General features: G+C 41.1%; 1 protein-coding gene and 1 non-coding gene across 3 annotated transcripts in view; one reads left to right on the top strand and one right to left on the bottom strand.

Annotated features, from left to right (window-relative positions):
* Positions 1–17,571, top strand: part of Ddc (aromatic-L-amino-acid decarboxylase) — a 62,734-nt gene that overhangs the window by 17,988 nt on the left and 27,175 nt on the right. For both annotated transcript variants that reach the window (XM_083138524.1, XM_083138516.1), the window contains exons 3-6: positions 5,781–5,901; positions 6,998–7,111; positions 8,709–8,828; positions 13,519–13,648. In XM_083138524.1, coding sequence (XP_082994650.1) covers positions 5,781–5,901; positions 6,998–7,111; positions 8,709–8,828; positions 13,519–13,648 — 485 coding nt within the window. The remainder of the gene's footprint in view (positions 1–5,780; positions 5,902–6,997; positions 7,112–8,708; positions 8,829–13,518; positions 13,649–17,571) is intronic.
* TRNAP-AGG (transfer RNA proline (anticodon AGG)) lies at positions 3,708–3,779 on the bottom strand. Its single transcript has one exon. It is a non-coding gene; the product is annotated as a tRNA-Pro (tRNA).

Below are 17,571 nucleotides of genomic sequence, written 5' to 3' on the forward strand. Positions count from 1 at the left end.
TACGAGACTCTGCGGAAAGCGGCCCGGCATCAGCGCTTGTCTTTCCCGGTGAACGGGTCAGCGACAGTCGCTAGAGTCGGCTATTAAATTTACAGTTTTCATATTGTGTACTAACCTTGACTACAGAAGGTGTAGAAAATGATGTCCCTCTGTTGCAACACATTCCTGGCATCTCCGAAGGAAATTTGGATTTACACGTGCAAGTTCGTCTACTGTAATTCTCCCGATTTTTCGTACAATACTCTTTTAATTCACGGATGGCTTGCCGCCGAGTCTCGTAGCGAATGTCAGGGAATGCTCTGCATAAGAACAGTGTCGCCAACCCAACAAGACAATGGTACAATTCAAATCCGGTGTTCTTGTTGGACACCCTTTACAACAAATAAGAATTGTTGCGGTAAACAAAGTCCAATTTTTAGAATAAGCCACTGGACCGGACGCTAATACCTCTTTGGATAAGGCTTGCACTTATTTTTGAGGAACGTTGGTAAATTTTTCTCGCGAACGTCTCCTACATTATCAAGGATTAAATCGTTAACATACTAGGTTTTCAGAGATAATCTGAATAGTTCTGAAGCTGTTACTACCTCCAGAATCAGAAAGATAATACCTAGTCTTGCCAGAGAGATCCTTGCGTTTTTCTAACATAGATGGTGCTGCTGACTTATCGTAATTTTGTTACCCGATTCAGCTTAGTTTTTATTGATCGATTAACCCTACGTGTGAAACAATAGCAAGACACAGCGGCTAGAAATATTTATTAAATTCTGTAGACACTACTGTATGATATCGTGCGGAAGGGTATTTATTCCACCTCCTCTCCTAACAAGGATATTAGCCTATTTTAATGTATAGTACCATTAAAATTTTCCAGGGGAAGAATTTCTCTTGGCAAGTTGTGGCCGCGGTGGCTCATTCGGTAACGCGTCTGACTACCATGCTGAAGGTCCCGGCCGGTTCAAATCCGGGAACTTTTCTACCGTTGGAAGCGGCCCCGGCGCCCACCCAGCGTCGAATGACATGGGTACCTGGGGGAAACCCTGGGGGGTAAAGGCGGTCAGGGGCGCGATGCTGATCACATCTACCCCACTCACAACCGGATCAAGAAAGTGTGGGGCATTACCCCACACCCCCTATACGCCTTCATTGCGTGGTGCTGAGCACAGGGGAGCACTTAAAACTTAAGTCGGTAACTTGCTGTACCGAGATATGGCACCACACTGTTAGAAGTTAACCCTAAAATTATTAGGTTGCCTGTTAATTTACAAAAAAGGAACGTAACCGTTTATTTAAATTGTAATACATTTTCATGCATAAAGGTAGACGACGATTATAAATTGCAGTTGTATGCACCATAAATAAAATTTTCAAAATTGAACAATAAATATTACATTTATTGCGTTTAACTATGTACTAGTAATAATAATCCGTGTCTCGACAGCCCTGAAAGGACATTTTCCTATCCCCGATGCCAGATCTTTAACCGGTAATGGGTCAGCACGTCGAACCCCCAGCAGTTATAGGAGATTTTCGAGGCCGGGTTACGCTACTCGCTAGTAGCTCCCAAATTTCATCACAATGGTGGGTGGCCACCGGTCCTATACACAGGCAGAGAACCCAGAGACAATCAAGGCGGACTCGAACCCATGCCGTCCCCCAGTCTGAGTCCAAAGCCTTCTAGACTAGCCACAGCTACTACTAAATATGTCGTTTCTTTAATACAAAAACTTGGGTGCAAACTAGATTTGTACGTTGACCTAGACCATCAGTACTATCTCCATTTAAAAATGGTTACGCCTTAGACAGCACGACCACAGAGGAATAGTCGTTAGTATTTTGAAAACTTCCATGGTCAATTTTATTGACTGCAGTTGGATGGCAGCGGAAAGCCAAACCGGCAAACATTTTACGGTGAGGTTTAGATCGAATGTGACTCGGGGTAGCTGCAATGTATCCATATTGTCGAGAACAGGTGGAGCAGCTTTTCGCAGAGACATACAGTAGTCATGAAATTTCATGATCAACCATCATGGATATCTAATCTCCAGTTGGAAGGAACTGTCGAGACGGAAAGAGTAATTCAGAAAAATACATGTAATTAAGTGCAAACTCACCCAGTAGTTCTCTTCGTCTCGCTTCCACCTCAGTGGGCGAGCTTTCACTGTATTTTTCTCTGTGGCATCCGGTGTCAGTGTAAAACATCCATTGTAAACGTCCCCCAGGAAAAAAGTAAAGCGCTCGGTTAAAACACAGTATATTAAATCCATTGCAAACTTTATCCTTGAGAAAGTCCAAAGAGGACTAACATAGTATAATCCTTTGCGCAACAGCCCTGATGGGCCTTGGCTTACCTACCGACTGCCGGTCTCCCTCCCACGCTTTCCTTCGTCACCTCTAAGCGTGGAGATCTTCAACCAGTATTGGAATAGTCGGGGGGTCAGCCCGACGTATCCCCAGCCGTTATAGTAGGTTTCCGGGACACTTACGCTTACTCATTCGAAGCTCCCCAATTTCCTCACGATGGTAGGTTGCCACCGGCCCTATACGTATGGTAGGCCGAATAAATTCGTATAGGATTTAATTATTATATATTATCCCCCGGACAGTCTACAAAAGGTCACTTGTATTATTCCGCCTACCACCCCTTCCCTTCAAATTTTTAAAGATGTTTCTATGACCAAGGGGGCGTTTTAAATCACTGCAATTACCTTTGGTCTCCTATTGTTATATGTCCTGGGGGACAAAGTACGCTGATGTAAAACGTCCCATTGGTTATAGAAACGAACTCGGAAGAGTGAGGGGGGGGGGGTTAAATAAGACAACTAGTCCCATTGTGTATCTTCCGCCTTGGCTTCTGGCTCAGAAGTTCTGAGAGGGGGGGGGGATTCTACCATGAAGGGGGAAAGTTCACTATGAACTTAATCTATTGCATTTTATCCGGGGGAACGTTCTACACAGTGACACCGAATTAGTGGCCGAGCGCGTTAAGTGGTTGACTTTCAATGTCGCCACTAAAGTTCTTGTTTTAGTCCCTGCCTCAGCATGGGTGTTCTTTGCGAGTGTCCCTTCATCAATTTCATTCTCATCGTCGCGAATTAAAAGCGAAGCTAAATAAATTAAAAATTAAAATTTTCTCAATTGTCGCTTCGTCTCGCTTCTGCCCCAGTGAACGCCTAGCAACTATCCGACATAGGAGACATCTTAAGACCTTCCTCCCCTCTCCCCACTATTTTTAATCATGTTACTCTGCTAGACACAGCAAACATACAAGATAAAACAGTTAATAATCAATGCAAAGTACAGAGTATACAGATTCACCTTTATAACTATATACTATGCAAATATGAACTTGCCAGGTCATTATTCTCAAAGTATGGAAGATAATGGAAGGTATTCTTAGATATAGACAAACTATTTTCAACCCGAATCAACATTTTTATCAGACATCTAATCATTATAAAACCATTACTTTCCAATCAACCGAGATTGGAGATAATATATACGAAGCACTTCAACAACTAAATACGTCATAAAAGCTGATATTCTCAGACAAGTTTATTAACCGAAATCTTAAACGTGACTTGCAATTACCGTTGCGTAAGCAATTGTTAGATCTAATTATAGAACACCAAGTAAACTGTATTTGTTCATATGTTAATTACAAAAGAAAAGTAACCTACTCCAGTGCTCTGGCATTTAAAATGTGAGGGCTCGTCCGGGATTTGAACCCGGGACCTCTCGCACCCTAAGCGAGAATCATACCCCTAGACCAACGAGCCAGTTGATTTGAAATATTCGTCCTTCAGTTGTGATGACAGCAACTTCGTGTGAAAGTTGGAGAAAGTTTATCATTTGTCACGCTATTAGAGTTGATTCAATCCACACTAACTCCATCTTGTAGGCATTTCCCGAACCATTACGAGAATCGTTCGTCTATGATCACAATAAGGTGTTGTAAAGGTTTATGAATTGAAATACTTGTCTGCTACAGATTACTTCCTTTTTACATGAATCCTGTATTTTGTAAATATTTGGCCAGCTTAGAAATTTTATTTTTCGCAACAAATATTTTTGTCTGTAATATAATTTCATTGCAATTGAAATATAGAGCAGTCCACAAATTATATTTACAACTTCAAATCTAAATAACGGAACGAGGTATCTCAGTTCTGTTGCCTTAATGTAAAAGTTAAACTCTCAAAGTTTTGTTTACTGTTTTTTCAGATACATTGAGTAAGTAGGGAAGATGTGAGGTCACATTTCCACAAAATGACTACTCCACAGGAGAAGGCACACTGTGTTTCCTTTTCTCATAAATGATTGAATAGGCATAACTGTCGAATTTGGGGGTCTGAAAAGCCTCACGAGGTTCGAGAAATCGACCGCCAAAGCCCAAAGGTTCATGTGTGGTGTGGTCTTATGCACAATCAAACCATTGGCCCCTTTTTTATATCCTACGGGCAACAAGGGGGCCACACATAGAGATGCATTTAGGTGGTAAAAAAAAATTTGAGTTTCTCTTTTAAATGAAGGAAACAGAACTGAGATACCTCGTTCAATTATTTAGTTATTTAGATTTGAAGTTGTAAAGACAATTTGTGGACATCCTGTATAAGGCAAGAGTTTACAAACTAAGAATTTAAATTGACAATAATGAATTCCCTATATGGAGTCAAGCCTTATAGACACCCCCTCCTCTTCTTTGAACACTCCTTAATTTATTTATTTATTTCAATTTTGCTTATTTTGGCACTCCCAACCCTCTTTCTAGACTAGTTTTGGCAATAAGGGATGGGGTAGGGGGCAAAATTGGCAAATTCTATTATTTCATGTTGGAAAATGATTCACTTTTTAAGTGTGACTTGTTTAATTTAACTGATATTAGCATTCTTAAACAAAAATATTTCGAAAATAAACTTCCATACGTACGCAGCACTATAGGTTCCTTATCTGTTCTCGGAGAGATTTCAGACCAAGTGAAACGCGACAGGCAACCGACAAGCTACACGTGTCGCTTGGAAGCGAACCCTCGGTAATCCATGGAACCTTTCGAACTTAAGAGACTGCAAGCGCGGTAAATGTTTTGCTTTAGAGAGAATTCACACAAGCGACAGGAGGCACGTGTCTTTTGAGGATTTCACCAGTCTGACGCAGGCTTGTACGGCCTGTCATGTCGCTGCGGTATGAAACGTTGCTACTGATTGGCTCGTTACAAAACGGCACGTGTCGTCTGTCGCTTCGGTGTGACTTTTCCCTTGGACTGAACGGGCTCATGTCACTTACAGCTTGCCGCTTCTGTGTGAAATCTCCCTTTATTTCATGCTGTGAGCTCTCTGGTGAGGGGTATCGTGTAGAGTTCTTGCCTGCTAAGATTATTGACTGATACAACCGAACATCCTGTGATGTCCCTCTTTGCTTCTGTTGCAATAAGGGTGTGAGAAATAGCAAAATAGCCTAGTTCTATTGCTGACGTGTGACGTGTATCGCTTACATTACTCTCAGGTCGGAAATATTTTATTGATCACTTATTAATTTGACTAGTCTCCTTATAATATCATGAGATCACAATGTATATACTCGTACAACTAAATACAACAATGCAATAAAGAATTTCGAAAGTAGCATGAAGGTAATTTTAAGATTTTATTTCAGCATACCTCAGTTTTTCAGTTAAGTATAGTAATTATTGTGGTCGATAATATTGTAGAAGGTGCTACAATTAATTTCTAAACTTGAAAATTTAATTCGAATACCTAAGATGTCTTCTTCATTCTTTGTAGACGTGTGCTGCCAACAGTTGAGCCAGGATACATCCGCCCCCTCCTCCCAAACGAGGCACCAGACTATCCAGAGAAGTGGCAGGAGGTCATGGGGGACATCGAGAAGGTCATCATGCCAGGGGTGAGTAATTCTCGATCTAAATTAGAACTATATCAACAGAGGGCACTGGTAGCAGCTCTTGGACTGTGAACAGATTGAACGTAAAAACCCAGACGTTGGTTAAAATTTACTGAAAAATAAATGAACTTTGAATTTTGTCTTATATCATATGTTGTGCGGCAGAGACTAAACGTACTCTGCTTCCAAATTGTGCTGTACTGTTAGAAGTTCATGTAAATTTTACAATATTGTACCGTTAAAATTTAAGTCTGCCTGTTAATTTACAAAAAAATGGACCAGACAGTTTTCTATTTATGCATGATAAAAATATTCAAATTTAAAGATATACAACGATTGATTGTGTACCCCATAAATATATTTTTAAAAACTAAGTAATTAAGGCAACTATGCAATGGCCGTTAATATTTTGAAACGGCTGTGGTAATTTTTTACGATTCATGGCAGTGAAAAATGACTCGTTTTAGACCGCCATTTCTCCAGTCTTCTTACAATGCGGGAGCAGAGCTCCAAATTTCTTCTGCCGTAGTAGAGGTGGTGTGATCAGCACCAACCAACGATCATCTTTACAACCATTGCCCCCAGTTACCCATTGATATTTTAAATCCACAAGTACTAATAGCCATATTATTTATTTTTGTTCCAAGATATTTCCAGGGTGACGCAAGCCCGATTTCCCTAAAGTAAGTCACTGACTACCATGCTAAAGGTCCCGGGTTCGATCCCCGGCCGGTTCAAATCCGGGAACTTTTCTAACGGTGGAAGCGGCCCCGGCGCCCACCCAGCGTCGAATAACATGGGTACCTGGGGGAAACCCTGGGGGGTAAAGGAGGTCAGGGGCGTGATGCTGATCACATCACCCCCACTTACGACCGGATAAAGAAAGTGTGGGGCGTTACCCCCACACCCCCCTATACGCCTTCATGGCGTGGTGCTATGCACAGGGGAACACTTTACCTTTAAGTCACTGATTATGCAAAATCTCAACATTTCGAAACCTAGTTTTCCATACTAGTATATGGATCAACTTTTTTTCTATATTATGTGATTCACTTAAACGTATCCTCTTAGACTTTACTAATGTTTTCTTGCTTTCCAGGTGACCCACTGGCACTCTCCGCATTTCCACGCTTACTTCCCAACGGCTAACTCTTACCCAGCGATTGTGGCAGACATGTTGAGTGGGGCCATTGCTTGCATTGGCTTCAGCTGGGTGAGTAGAATTGAAATGTGATATTCGATTGTCGAATTTGAGATTCACAAAGTGGCGAATGTCTTTAGCCTCATTGGATTATATTTACATGTTTTATATTTATTTATTACGTTTGCTTGTTAATAACTGTATGTAGATCTTCAGGAAACACAACCATATATTGGTGCTAGCGTCATCTGTTGATTATAATGTAAAAGTTCTCATGTTTCTATGTCAGTTTCCTCCCGTTTATGGGGTTGATTTCGAGAAATCCCTTTAAGTGCCAATGTCAAAGGAAGAAAACACCCTTAGGGAGAATTCACACGGAAGCGACACATGTCACTTGGGAATAAGCCAATCAACAGTCAATGTGTTTCACACCGTAGCGGCATGACATGCTGCACAAGCCTGCATTCGATTAGCGAAACCCTCAAGCGGCAAGTATCGCCGGCCGCTTGTCGCTTCGGTGTGAATTCTCTGTAAAACTTTCAGGTTCCTAGATCCATGGGTTTTTGCTGTGGGTTGTTGAGTTAGTGAGTGAAGACGAATTCTTTTAAACGCTAATCCTATAGGGCTACAGCCCAATATTGGGCCCTGGCTTACCTACCGACTGCTGGCCTCCCTCCCAACACGAGCCACTAGGGGAGATCTGCAGCCAGACTAGGGAGACGGGTTGTCAGCCCGACCAACCCCCAGCCGAAAATATACAGGCCGAAAATTCCCGGAGACTGAACCTGAGATCGAACCCATGCCGTCCCGCAGCCGTCGTCCAAAGCAAGGTGCCGTAGTCCGCACAGCCACGGAGGAGAACTCTTTTAAACAGCGTCATTGACAATTTTATGCATTTTGTATATTGTTACGTATCCCATATTAATATCCTTTGTTGCCACTGCAGTGTATGGAATTAACTTTCCACAGTTCTGCAGTTACCTAGCCCGAATGCTCATATCTGCAGTTTTCTGATGCACATGTTCAGACGCATGTGTGCTGTTCAGATATATCCGCGAGTGTGTGGCGGCCTTAAGTTCCGGCCTCCTGATAATGTAGTGGTTATACTGACCGCAGCCCAGCTGACGGATGGACTTGAGAGCTATTAATTTTTATCAATTGTCTTCGTGGAGGTTTTCCTTGGTGAGGGAGAGGGGCGCAATCTCAATTGCGAAGTAAACTGTCCTCCTGCAACGTTGCCAAGGTCTACTCTCTTCGAAATACTTTCGGAGCTTCTGTTCACTTTTTTTAAAATTAGCTTTTCGTTTGAGGAAACCATGCGCTTATAGTAGATTTGGCAACTTACCGTCATTTGTTTGTATCAGACCCTCATTTGATTGCTCTCCCGAGCAGCGTTCGGCTCCTTGAGACACGAAAGTAAACGATGTCTGCCGAACACAATGGAACCCATCGAATCGAGGCACAGTGCGGTGGTTCGAAACCCACTTTTAACTATAGCTTCCCGTTCCATTTAATCCTCCTGAGATTGAAAGCAACTTTACAGTAAGACAGGACAGTACTGTATTTTTTAGTCTTAACACGCATTGGACTACTGGTTTTATTTATAAATGCTGGTTTAAGTGCATGTGTGCAGGTCGCTAATAAAATATTAATATTTTATATATTGCAGATTTCTAGCCCCGCTTGCACGGAACTGGAAGAAGTAATGATGGATTGGTTAGGAAAGATGCTGAATCTTCCATCGGAGTTTCTTTTCGAATCCAAAGGCAAAGGTGGAGGAGTCATTCAAGTAAGTGTCTTCATCTCGATCAACATCGACCCAACAAAATACGAACAGTAAAAAGCAGATAAGTTGATAGCGAAGGAAGAAGACATTACAACAGCTTTTCCCATGTTGCAACAACCACTATTCAATCGGGAAGCTATGTGATTACATTTAAATAATACAGTGCCTTATAGTTATTGTGCCGCTAGAATGCGTCCCGTGTGGCGGCTGCAAGCACTCCGCTTGCCGGGCAAATTGGATGTGCCCATCTCTTCAACCCATGGGCACAGAGCATTCGGTAGCTTTCAAAGTCCAGGTTTCACAAAGTTTCTCCTCGCAAGCATACTGCAATACAGCTAACCCTGATCAAAACACGTTATCGAGAACTGATCCGAATGTGACACCTCTGTATGAATGTCAGCATTTGCTTGCAAGCAGCGTGCTTCCAGCCGCTAAACGGGTAGAATTCTAGAGGCACAATAACAATTGTTGCAATAATTATGGAGTGTCCGGAACGAGAGAGATTTAATTTTCCAATAAAAGTTCAGAGGGCAGTAGAGTCCAACACAGATATTTCTGCCGTGCGATGCGCGACACAACTCAAGAAGCAGTGTAGCTAATGGAGCAGATAGAAAAATCGCTGCAGTGCGCCGATGCACAGCTGTTACGTACAACAAGAAAATTAGAGAATTCAGATCTATCTAACGTTGAGTTTTAAACGTCATGCATTATACAAGGACTAGGATTAATATGTACTAACAAGTGGCTTTGTATGTAGCTACATACATATGGACTAAAAATTCGCAAAATATGGACTAACACATACGTAAAATTACCAAAGTGCTGCAAAGAAGACTTCTTCATACGATTCCTTATTTGAGTGATTTCAAACAAAATAAAAAAAAAATATATTTTTCATTGCATTAATGCACTGGTGGCGTTCTAACTGTTCACTCCCAAACCCCGTATGCACTGGTAAGGAACTGCAACGGCAGATAATAACATGCCAACGTGTTAAACCGTGACAATTGGACCACAACACTCCTTCTCAAGCAGTATTATTTCCTCTCTGTGATCGGCGACAGTCGGTTGCCTTTGTTGTACATTTACAAACGATGCCGGCTTCCACAACAATAACAAGTACATATACTGCCACCAGACGATAAGCTGCGCGGCTTTTTCTTTTTCTATGAACCAGGGCCGGCGCTAGTCATTTTACCTCCCTGGGCGGTGGCGGCAGATGCCGCTCCATTTCGAACCCCCCCACCCCCGTCATTACGCAGCAACGGGAAATTGAAAATCAATATATTCCTACGTAAAACATCAAAATATAAAATAAATAATGAGACTTCTTATGCTATTTCAATACTATTAAGCGCAAAAGAATATCTCGCTCGACCAAAGTTTTCAATAGGCTTATTTTTTTCATCTCTTCAAATTTTGCCGCCCTGAAAATTTGCCGCTCTAGGCGGTGGCATGGTTTTCCCTCCCCTTCCGTCGGCCCTGCTATGAACTTGATCACCCATCAAAGCATAGCAATTCAATTTTAACAGAAAACAATATGCATCGCATTAAGCAGCAAAAATGACAGCCGCCTCTATGCAATTTCTACAAGAACACGTGCCGGAGCCAAGAGTTGAAATGCTGTTGGAGCCACATAATTGATTTATTTTGAACATTTCCAAAATTATGAAATATGAACAATTTGTGAATTAAACCTGTTGAAATATCTAAAATTAAGTATATTTTCCTTAAATATGTAAAAGTAAGTATTAAAGTTAGAAATATGGAAAAATATTGACAATAAAATGTACCTTAAATCACTACAAACATTACTATTCGCAAAGATATCACAAAATTTCAGCGATATATAAACTAAAAGTATGTATTTACCTATAAATCCTAGCTCTGATTATAACCGGTAGATAACATTGAACACAGCTGTGGGTTCGGTAAATTATCTACAGTTGAGAAGCACTCGCACACAACGTCAAACCGGTCAAATACTTAGTATAAAATAAAAATATGGTGCTTCCAATCCAACAAAACTCACCGCCACTTTACCTGCCTTTCCCCTTCCGTGACAGAAATAGTGCTTCATTATTATAGTTGGCAACACTAGTTACTAGCTAGCCAATGAACATGCACTGCATAAAAGAAGTAACCACTACGCCGTGCTATATTGAAACATTACTGTCCCTGCCGAACGGTGTGAACCGCGAGCTGGAGCGCTATTCAATTGTTTTCAATGATGTTTGCGCTAGTGTGTCCAGGAATGGAATGACAATATGGCAACAATAGCGAAGGTTGGCGAGCAGGGTAGAACATGTGATGCTAAGAGAGAGGGAGACGAAACTAAAATTGGTATCTACGCAACGGCAAAGATGTGTGTGTTGTACTCTACTTCTTATACTAAGGCAATCATAATTTATTATTAATTATTTGTAGAGAGTTGGACAAAGTTCTCTCATTTGAAATGGCAAAATTAATTTGATTTGTAAATTTTAATTCTAAACTAGTTTAAGATTAGTACACGTGGTAATTAAATAAATAGAATTAATAGAATAGTCTCGGACGGCCTGGTCAGGTTATTTTTTATTTTTTAGAGTAGTCTATAATTATTTATGTTGATTTTTCGCTATATTATTCGAAGAATTGTTTTGTTTTAGTGCTTGTTAATATTACCACTTTAGAAAAGGACATGGAAGAATTGCCTGTAGCAGTGGCGGCAATGGGTTCCAAAACGGGGTGAGCAAGGTGCCAAAAACTAAGGGTGGGAGGGGGGCAAGGACAGTTTACTTTCCCTTGGTAGATAAGGTTTAGCATAGTGCGGGGGCAAAAGTTGCAAAAAGTGGAGGGGGGGCAACTGTCTCCCACGTCCCCACTAATCGCGGTCACTGTGGCATGCAGTAAGCACAATATTACAAGTGAACACACCAACAACACAGTCTAATTAACGAATATTGTTGAATGGAATGTGTTGCGATATAGTATGTTAAAATAGGTAGTAGATTTTTATTTAGCTTGTTTCAGTACTGCTAAGTTAATGTTATAGTGAAGGGCGTTTTTGAAAATCTTCATTTGATGCTACTGACCTACGAGTTCCTGACAAGATGTTGTTCCACGCTCTGAAGGAATTGCCGTAAAATGTTGTCTTTGGGTAGTGTTTTGTCTCGCGAACGAATGTCAAAAGACGTTCATTTAGTCTTCTGAAGTCAAAATGGCTGATCTAGATTACAACGGATGCAGAGATTCACCACCAAATTGATGTTTCATGCGTACATTCATTAGTTCATTTATACCGTCCCCATTCAACTCCACACGTTTTCTTCTCGCATGAATGTAGATGGAGCAGAGACCACTGAACAGACAATTTTACAAAAGTTTCACAAAACGGTCCTGAAGTCTGAATAAGAAAGTATTAAATTCTTGTCCTTGGCAGGGAGAGGTACATCAGATTCAGACACGATTTCCGGTTAAAAGGGGAGCTTTTCCAAGAACTCGCTCGATCCGAGAGCCATCTCTCTACGATGACGTCAGAAAGAACTGCGTTCTCTTTTTGAGGAGCTTCTTAAGGAGGAAATGCTCTCCAAAGAGGGAGCAGGTGCAGTGAGCACGTTCAACAGGTCTCTCTCGTTCTGAGATTTCTCGATCGAATGAACCAGAAGCGTTATTAAAGAAGAAAAGAACAAAGAAAAGGGGAGAATAGGTAAAGTATTATTTCATGGATTTTGAATGAATGGCAGTATGCATGAATCTCATTAGGAGAGAGCTGGTTGACTTAATCTTGACGTCAACCTTAGAACCACTGAAGAAAAAACCCTTACAGCCAAGGACATATTCATGGAGGTTCAGGGACAACCCCCCCCCCCTCCACATGCGAAAGACTAACAAAGTCCAAAATTAAATTTAAAAATACTTAATATTATTTGGTAGAAGAACTGTTTTTATAAATGTTAGTGATCTTAACTACTTAGGTACACACGAGACAGATGAAGAATGCATTCAGAGTTCATGCAATAATAACAATATTAATTTGCCTATTTAAATATCATTATTAGGCCTCCCCGATGGCGTAGCGGTAACGTCGTCGCCTTGTAATTGAGGGGTCTCGGGTTCGATACCCGGTGGAGGCACACAGTGGTTCGGATCCCACTTTAAACTGTAGCTCCAATCCCGATTAGCCTTACAGTGCATAATGTGAACTTAATTCACCAAATCAATCAATCAATTATGTCCCGATTAACTTACTAGAGCTGAAACTGACAAATAATATACTTTAAGTAAAACTTTGTTTCAAATTGACTTACATAATATTAAAAAAAACTGCATTATTCTTTGTTTTGTTCGTGCAAATTTCACTTTATTATTTTATATTGTACTATTATGGCAGTGTTGTATTTCCCTTATTTTCTTTCATGGTAACTTTAACTTTGTATAGACAGACCAATTGCAATTAGTCGCCTCATTGAGTAATGGGCTTATGATCTCGCCTACGACCATACTAAGTTCGAGCACTGCCGCGGGTGTCTTGTGAATGACCCTTCATGAAGCTCGCCTAATCATTATTCATGTTACTCTCAATTAGAAACCAGGTGCTGCCATAATTTTACGTAAACGCTAGAATGATATCTTTGGGTTCTTAGAATTCCCTAGCAAATGTAATTTCTCACCATATAATGAAAAGTAAACAATCCGTAATTGCTTCTTCCAGGGCACGGCTAGCGAGGCGACGTTCGTGGCCCTCCTGGGCGCCAAGGCGAAGGCCATCAAGAAGGTTCGTGCAGAGAGGCCTGATGTTGACGACGCACTCATAGTCTCCAAATTGGTAGCTTACGCATCAAGTAAGTCTATAGCTTTCCTATGGCTGCGTAACGCATTTTAGCGGAGACTTTCATCACTATTGCTGTAATACGTATACTACATAAATACCTCTTGGTTTATCTACTTTCTTTTTTAAAAACTTACCCGTTATGTGGACACACAGGTGGAGGAGTTTTATGCAAATTATCATAGCTGTGGGGAAGCTTTGTGAAGTTTTTCGTAATCTGGACATCCGCAGGATTTTTTCCAGGGAGGGGTAATCAAGGTTATTTTTTTTCCAGGGGGCAAAGGAGACATATTTTCCCCCATAAGAGAGATGCCCGCTCAAAGAAACACTGCTTCAGTCTGAACTTATCATGATCCTTCAACACTCTTATAATAATTAGCATAAATTACAGCGACTGAAATCAAATTATGTGTGAATATATAATTTTTTGGTGGACATTAATCTTCCTGGGGGGCGTGGTCCCCTTGCCCCCCCTTTCGAACGCACATGACTAGGGGGTAGTATCTCCTCCGCATTCCCTCACTTCGAGCACTGAGTATTTATACGTAAATGATTACCGATAAAATTACACGTAAATGGGAGTGGGAAGGTCCACTATATAATGAATTCTAAAGTATAAATTCCTCTAACTATGAGCATTCCCTGACATTCGCTACGAGACTCGGCGGCAAGCGGCCCGGCGTCAGGGATTGTCTCTCCCGGTGAACGACGTCCGCGACAGTATGTTTTTTTCGCTCTCCCTGCCTTCGATCTCTTTCCCTTTCTGCAGACGTTGCAGACTGACGCCAGTATAATCCTCCCTCGGATGTTGTGTTGTGTCGTGTCAGTGTGTTGAAGATTGTGGCTTAATATGGCACCACAAAAGTTAAAATTACAACAAAGGATTTATCTTGTCGATTGGTACTTCGGAAAGAGGAATTGTGGAGAAGTTTGACGAAGTTTTGCAACGAAATATCCTGATGTTCCAGTTCCACATAGGACCACTATATTAAACCTCGTAAAAAAGTTTAGAGTAACAGGGTCAGTTCTGAATAAAAGTGGAAATAAAAATGGGTAAATCTAAAAAATTAAGTATACAAAGACAATCCGCACACCTTCCGTGAGTTAAGAGTATTGTACGAGAAAACTGGGGAATTACAGTAGACGAACTTACACGTGTAAATGCCAATTTCCTTCGGAGATGCCAGGAATGTGTTGCAGCAGAGGGACATCATTTTCAACACCTTCTGTAGTCAAGGTTAGTACACAATATGAAAACTGTAATCTTAATAGCAGACTCTAGCGACTGTCGCGGACCCCGTTCACAGGGAAAGACAAGCGCTGACGCTGGGCCGCTTGCCGCAGTCTCGTAGCGAATGTCAGGGAATGCTCTGTAGATGTCACTAAATTTTATTTTCACGAGGTCATGGGTGTTCTTTGCGAGTGTCCCTTCATCAGTTTTATCATATCATCACTCAGTTTAATTTTAGAGATTAGTGAAAAGTGGCAGAAAAAAACAAAGTAAAAGAAACCAAATCAATCGATCAATCTATTATTATCACGAACATCATGCAATACTTTACATTTTGTATAGATATATTTAACTTCAGTTCTTGAGAATTATGTCCTTTCAGAAATGCATCCACATCCCTGACTATCCTTTCGTGCTTTCACTGTCTGCATTTACATATGGTATTGATGGTAGAGTGTGTGTATGTAGTACAGTGTGATCCATGAGTATTACCGTGCAAATTGTCCATCACCATGTTTGTGCATTTTATTTGACCCAATAAAAGCTTCAAGAATTAAAAGAAAACTCAAAATAAGTTGTCGACAACTTCTGCGCCAGCATACAGAAAAGTCCATCGGTTAAAAACACATAGGATGTAAGAGAAAAATTAATGAAAATAGTCATGGACAATTTGCACGGTAATACAAATCGATCCCACTGTACAAGAGTTTCCTGTTATTAGATAAATATATCAACCAGCACTACTCTGAACGTGGATACAATTTATATTTCAGTTCATTATTTGTACACGCGACGATACAAAGCCATGAAAAGACAATGAGTGACTATTGTTCTGGTAGTAATTTTACTAGCTTTAACGTTATTTATCGGTTATCATTTGCTTAATTACATGTTTACACATTTTATACATTGACTGGAGAAAGAGCCGTTTAAAATCTCTGGAGCCAGCGAACGGAAACAAGTTTTCTTCGCAAGCAGTGACTTTAAATTGCTCGACAAATGAACGCACGAGAAAGGAAGTGAGTGTATGGAGGGGAGAACGCGGCTGCAGCTACCCGCTCACAGCACTGTGCACTGCTTTGCTCCGCGCACTCGCTACCTCTCCTTTAACGTTATGTACGTCTTTGATCCACAGATTCCAGAAGCTAGTATAGTGTAGATATCCAAATTTAATTTGCAAGGAATCTTACTTTTTGAAGTATCCTCGCTTAAAGTACTACAAATTTAATTACTTTTTGTCAAGTCCGTTCTCTAAGGGCCAGGCGACTGCCAAGCAATTTTTCATTGGGTGATGAGTGATCAGCGCATCCTGTCCCATCGCCGCTGCTTTCTGGCTTTCGAGAGAGGAGCCCTTTACTTATTTTCAGAGTTGTTAAAGGTCCAGGAATTTTGAATAAATTCAATTCCGGTCCAGGAGAGAAAATCAGCAAGTGTAAATGGGTTCTGGACTGTAACCATTTTATCTGTAAAGTATTTCAATTCGGTCCAGGAAACCTTTTTCCGGGCCTATTTCAATTCGGTCCAGGAAACCTTTTTCCGGGCCTATTTCAATTCGGTCCAGGAAACCTTTTCCGGACCTATTTCAATTCGGTCCAGGAGACCCTTTTCCGGACCTATTTCAATTCGGTCCAGGAGACCCTTTTCCGGACCTATTTCAATTCGGTCCAGGAGACCCTTTTCCGGACCTATTTCAATTCGGTCCAGGAGACCCTTTTCCGGACCTATTTCAATTCGGTCCAGGAGACCCTTTTCCGGACCTATTTCAATTCGGTCCAGGATACCTTTTTTTCGTTGAATTTAAATAGGGTCCAAGTTCCTTCCGTATTGAAATGAAACAATTCGCAACTTGGATCGAATTTTAAATTGTGCGAGAAAAAAGGTTCCAGTCCTATTGAAGAACCCAATCGAATATATGGGCTCTTCGACCTTCAACAGCCCTATTTGCTCCGAATTTCCTTGCAAAAAGGACAATTTTTACTTGACGTAGCAATTCTGCCCGTCCCTGTTGTGATAGCTGCTGGAAGCACAGCAGCCTCACGTAACCTCATCGACGGCTCCTATTGGCTGCGTATCCTGGATCGGATGCCGGAGCAACACGTGACGGGTTTGTTTGAACTCGGTGTGACGTCAAACTAATATGGTCCATTGCATTATGCAACACTTCGACAAGGGAGGTTTTTGAACGTTGCCCACGGAAGAACAACAGAACGTACTCGCGGACACGTTTAGAAGGCAAATTTTAATCGGTCAACCCTGGCCTAGGAATAGTAAATAAATCCTGGACTGGGAGAGAAAATCAGGAAACTTAAACGAGTTCTAGACAGTGTAGAACCTTTTTATATTTAAAGCATTTCAATTCGGTCCAGGAATTATTTTTCCAGATGAATATAAATTCGGTCCAGGAAACTTTTTTCCAGGATGAATTTAAATTCGCTCCAGGAACTTTTCCCCCCTCATTTTAAATACGGTTCAGAGACCTTTTTCAATTGAACAATACGCAACTTGGATCGAATTTAAATTGTGCGAGGAAAAAAATTCCGGTCGTCCCGCAGCGGAACCCAATAGAACCCATTAGAATTTAAGGGTTCCTGGATACTTAACAATCCTGATTATTTTCAAGTAGTTCACCAATTATCCTCACGATGATCGGCGAACACCGAAATTTTGGAACTCTAACTGCGGATCAAACTAGGGACCGCTCGCAC

This window comes from Lepisma saccharinum, chromosome 1 (genome assembly GCF_977018435.1).
Source record: "Lepisma saccharinum chromosome 1, izLepSacc3.1, whole genome shotgun sequence".
NCBI lineage: Eukaryota > Metazoa > Arthropoda > Insecta > Zygentoma > Lepismatidae > Lepisma > Lepisma saccharinum.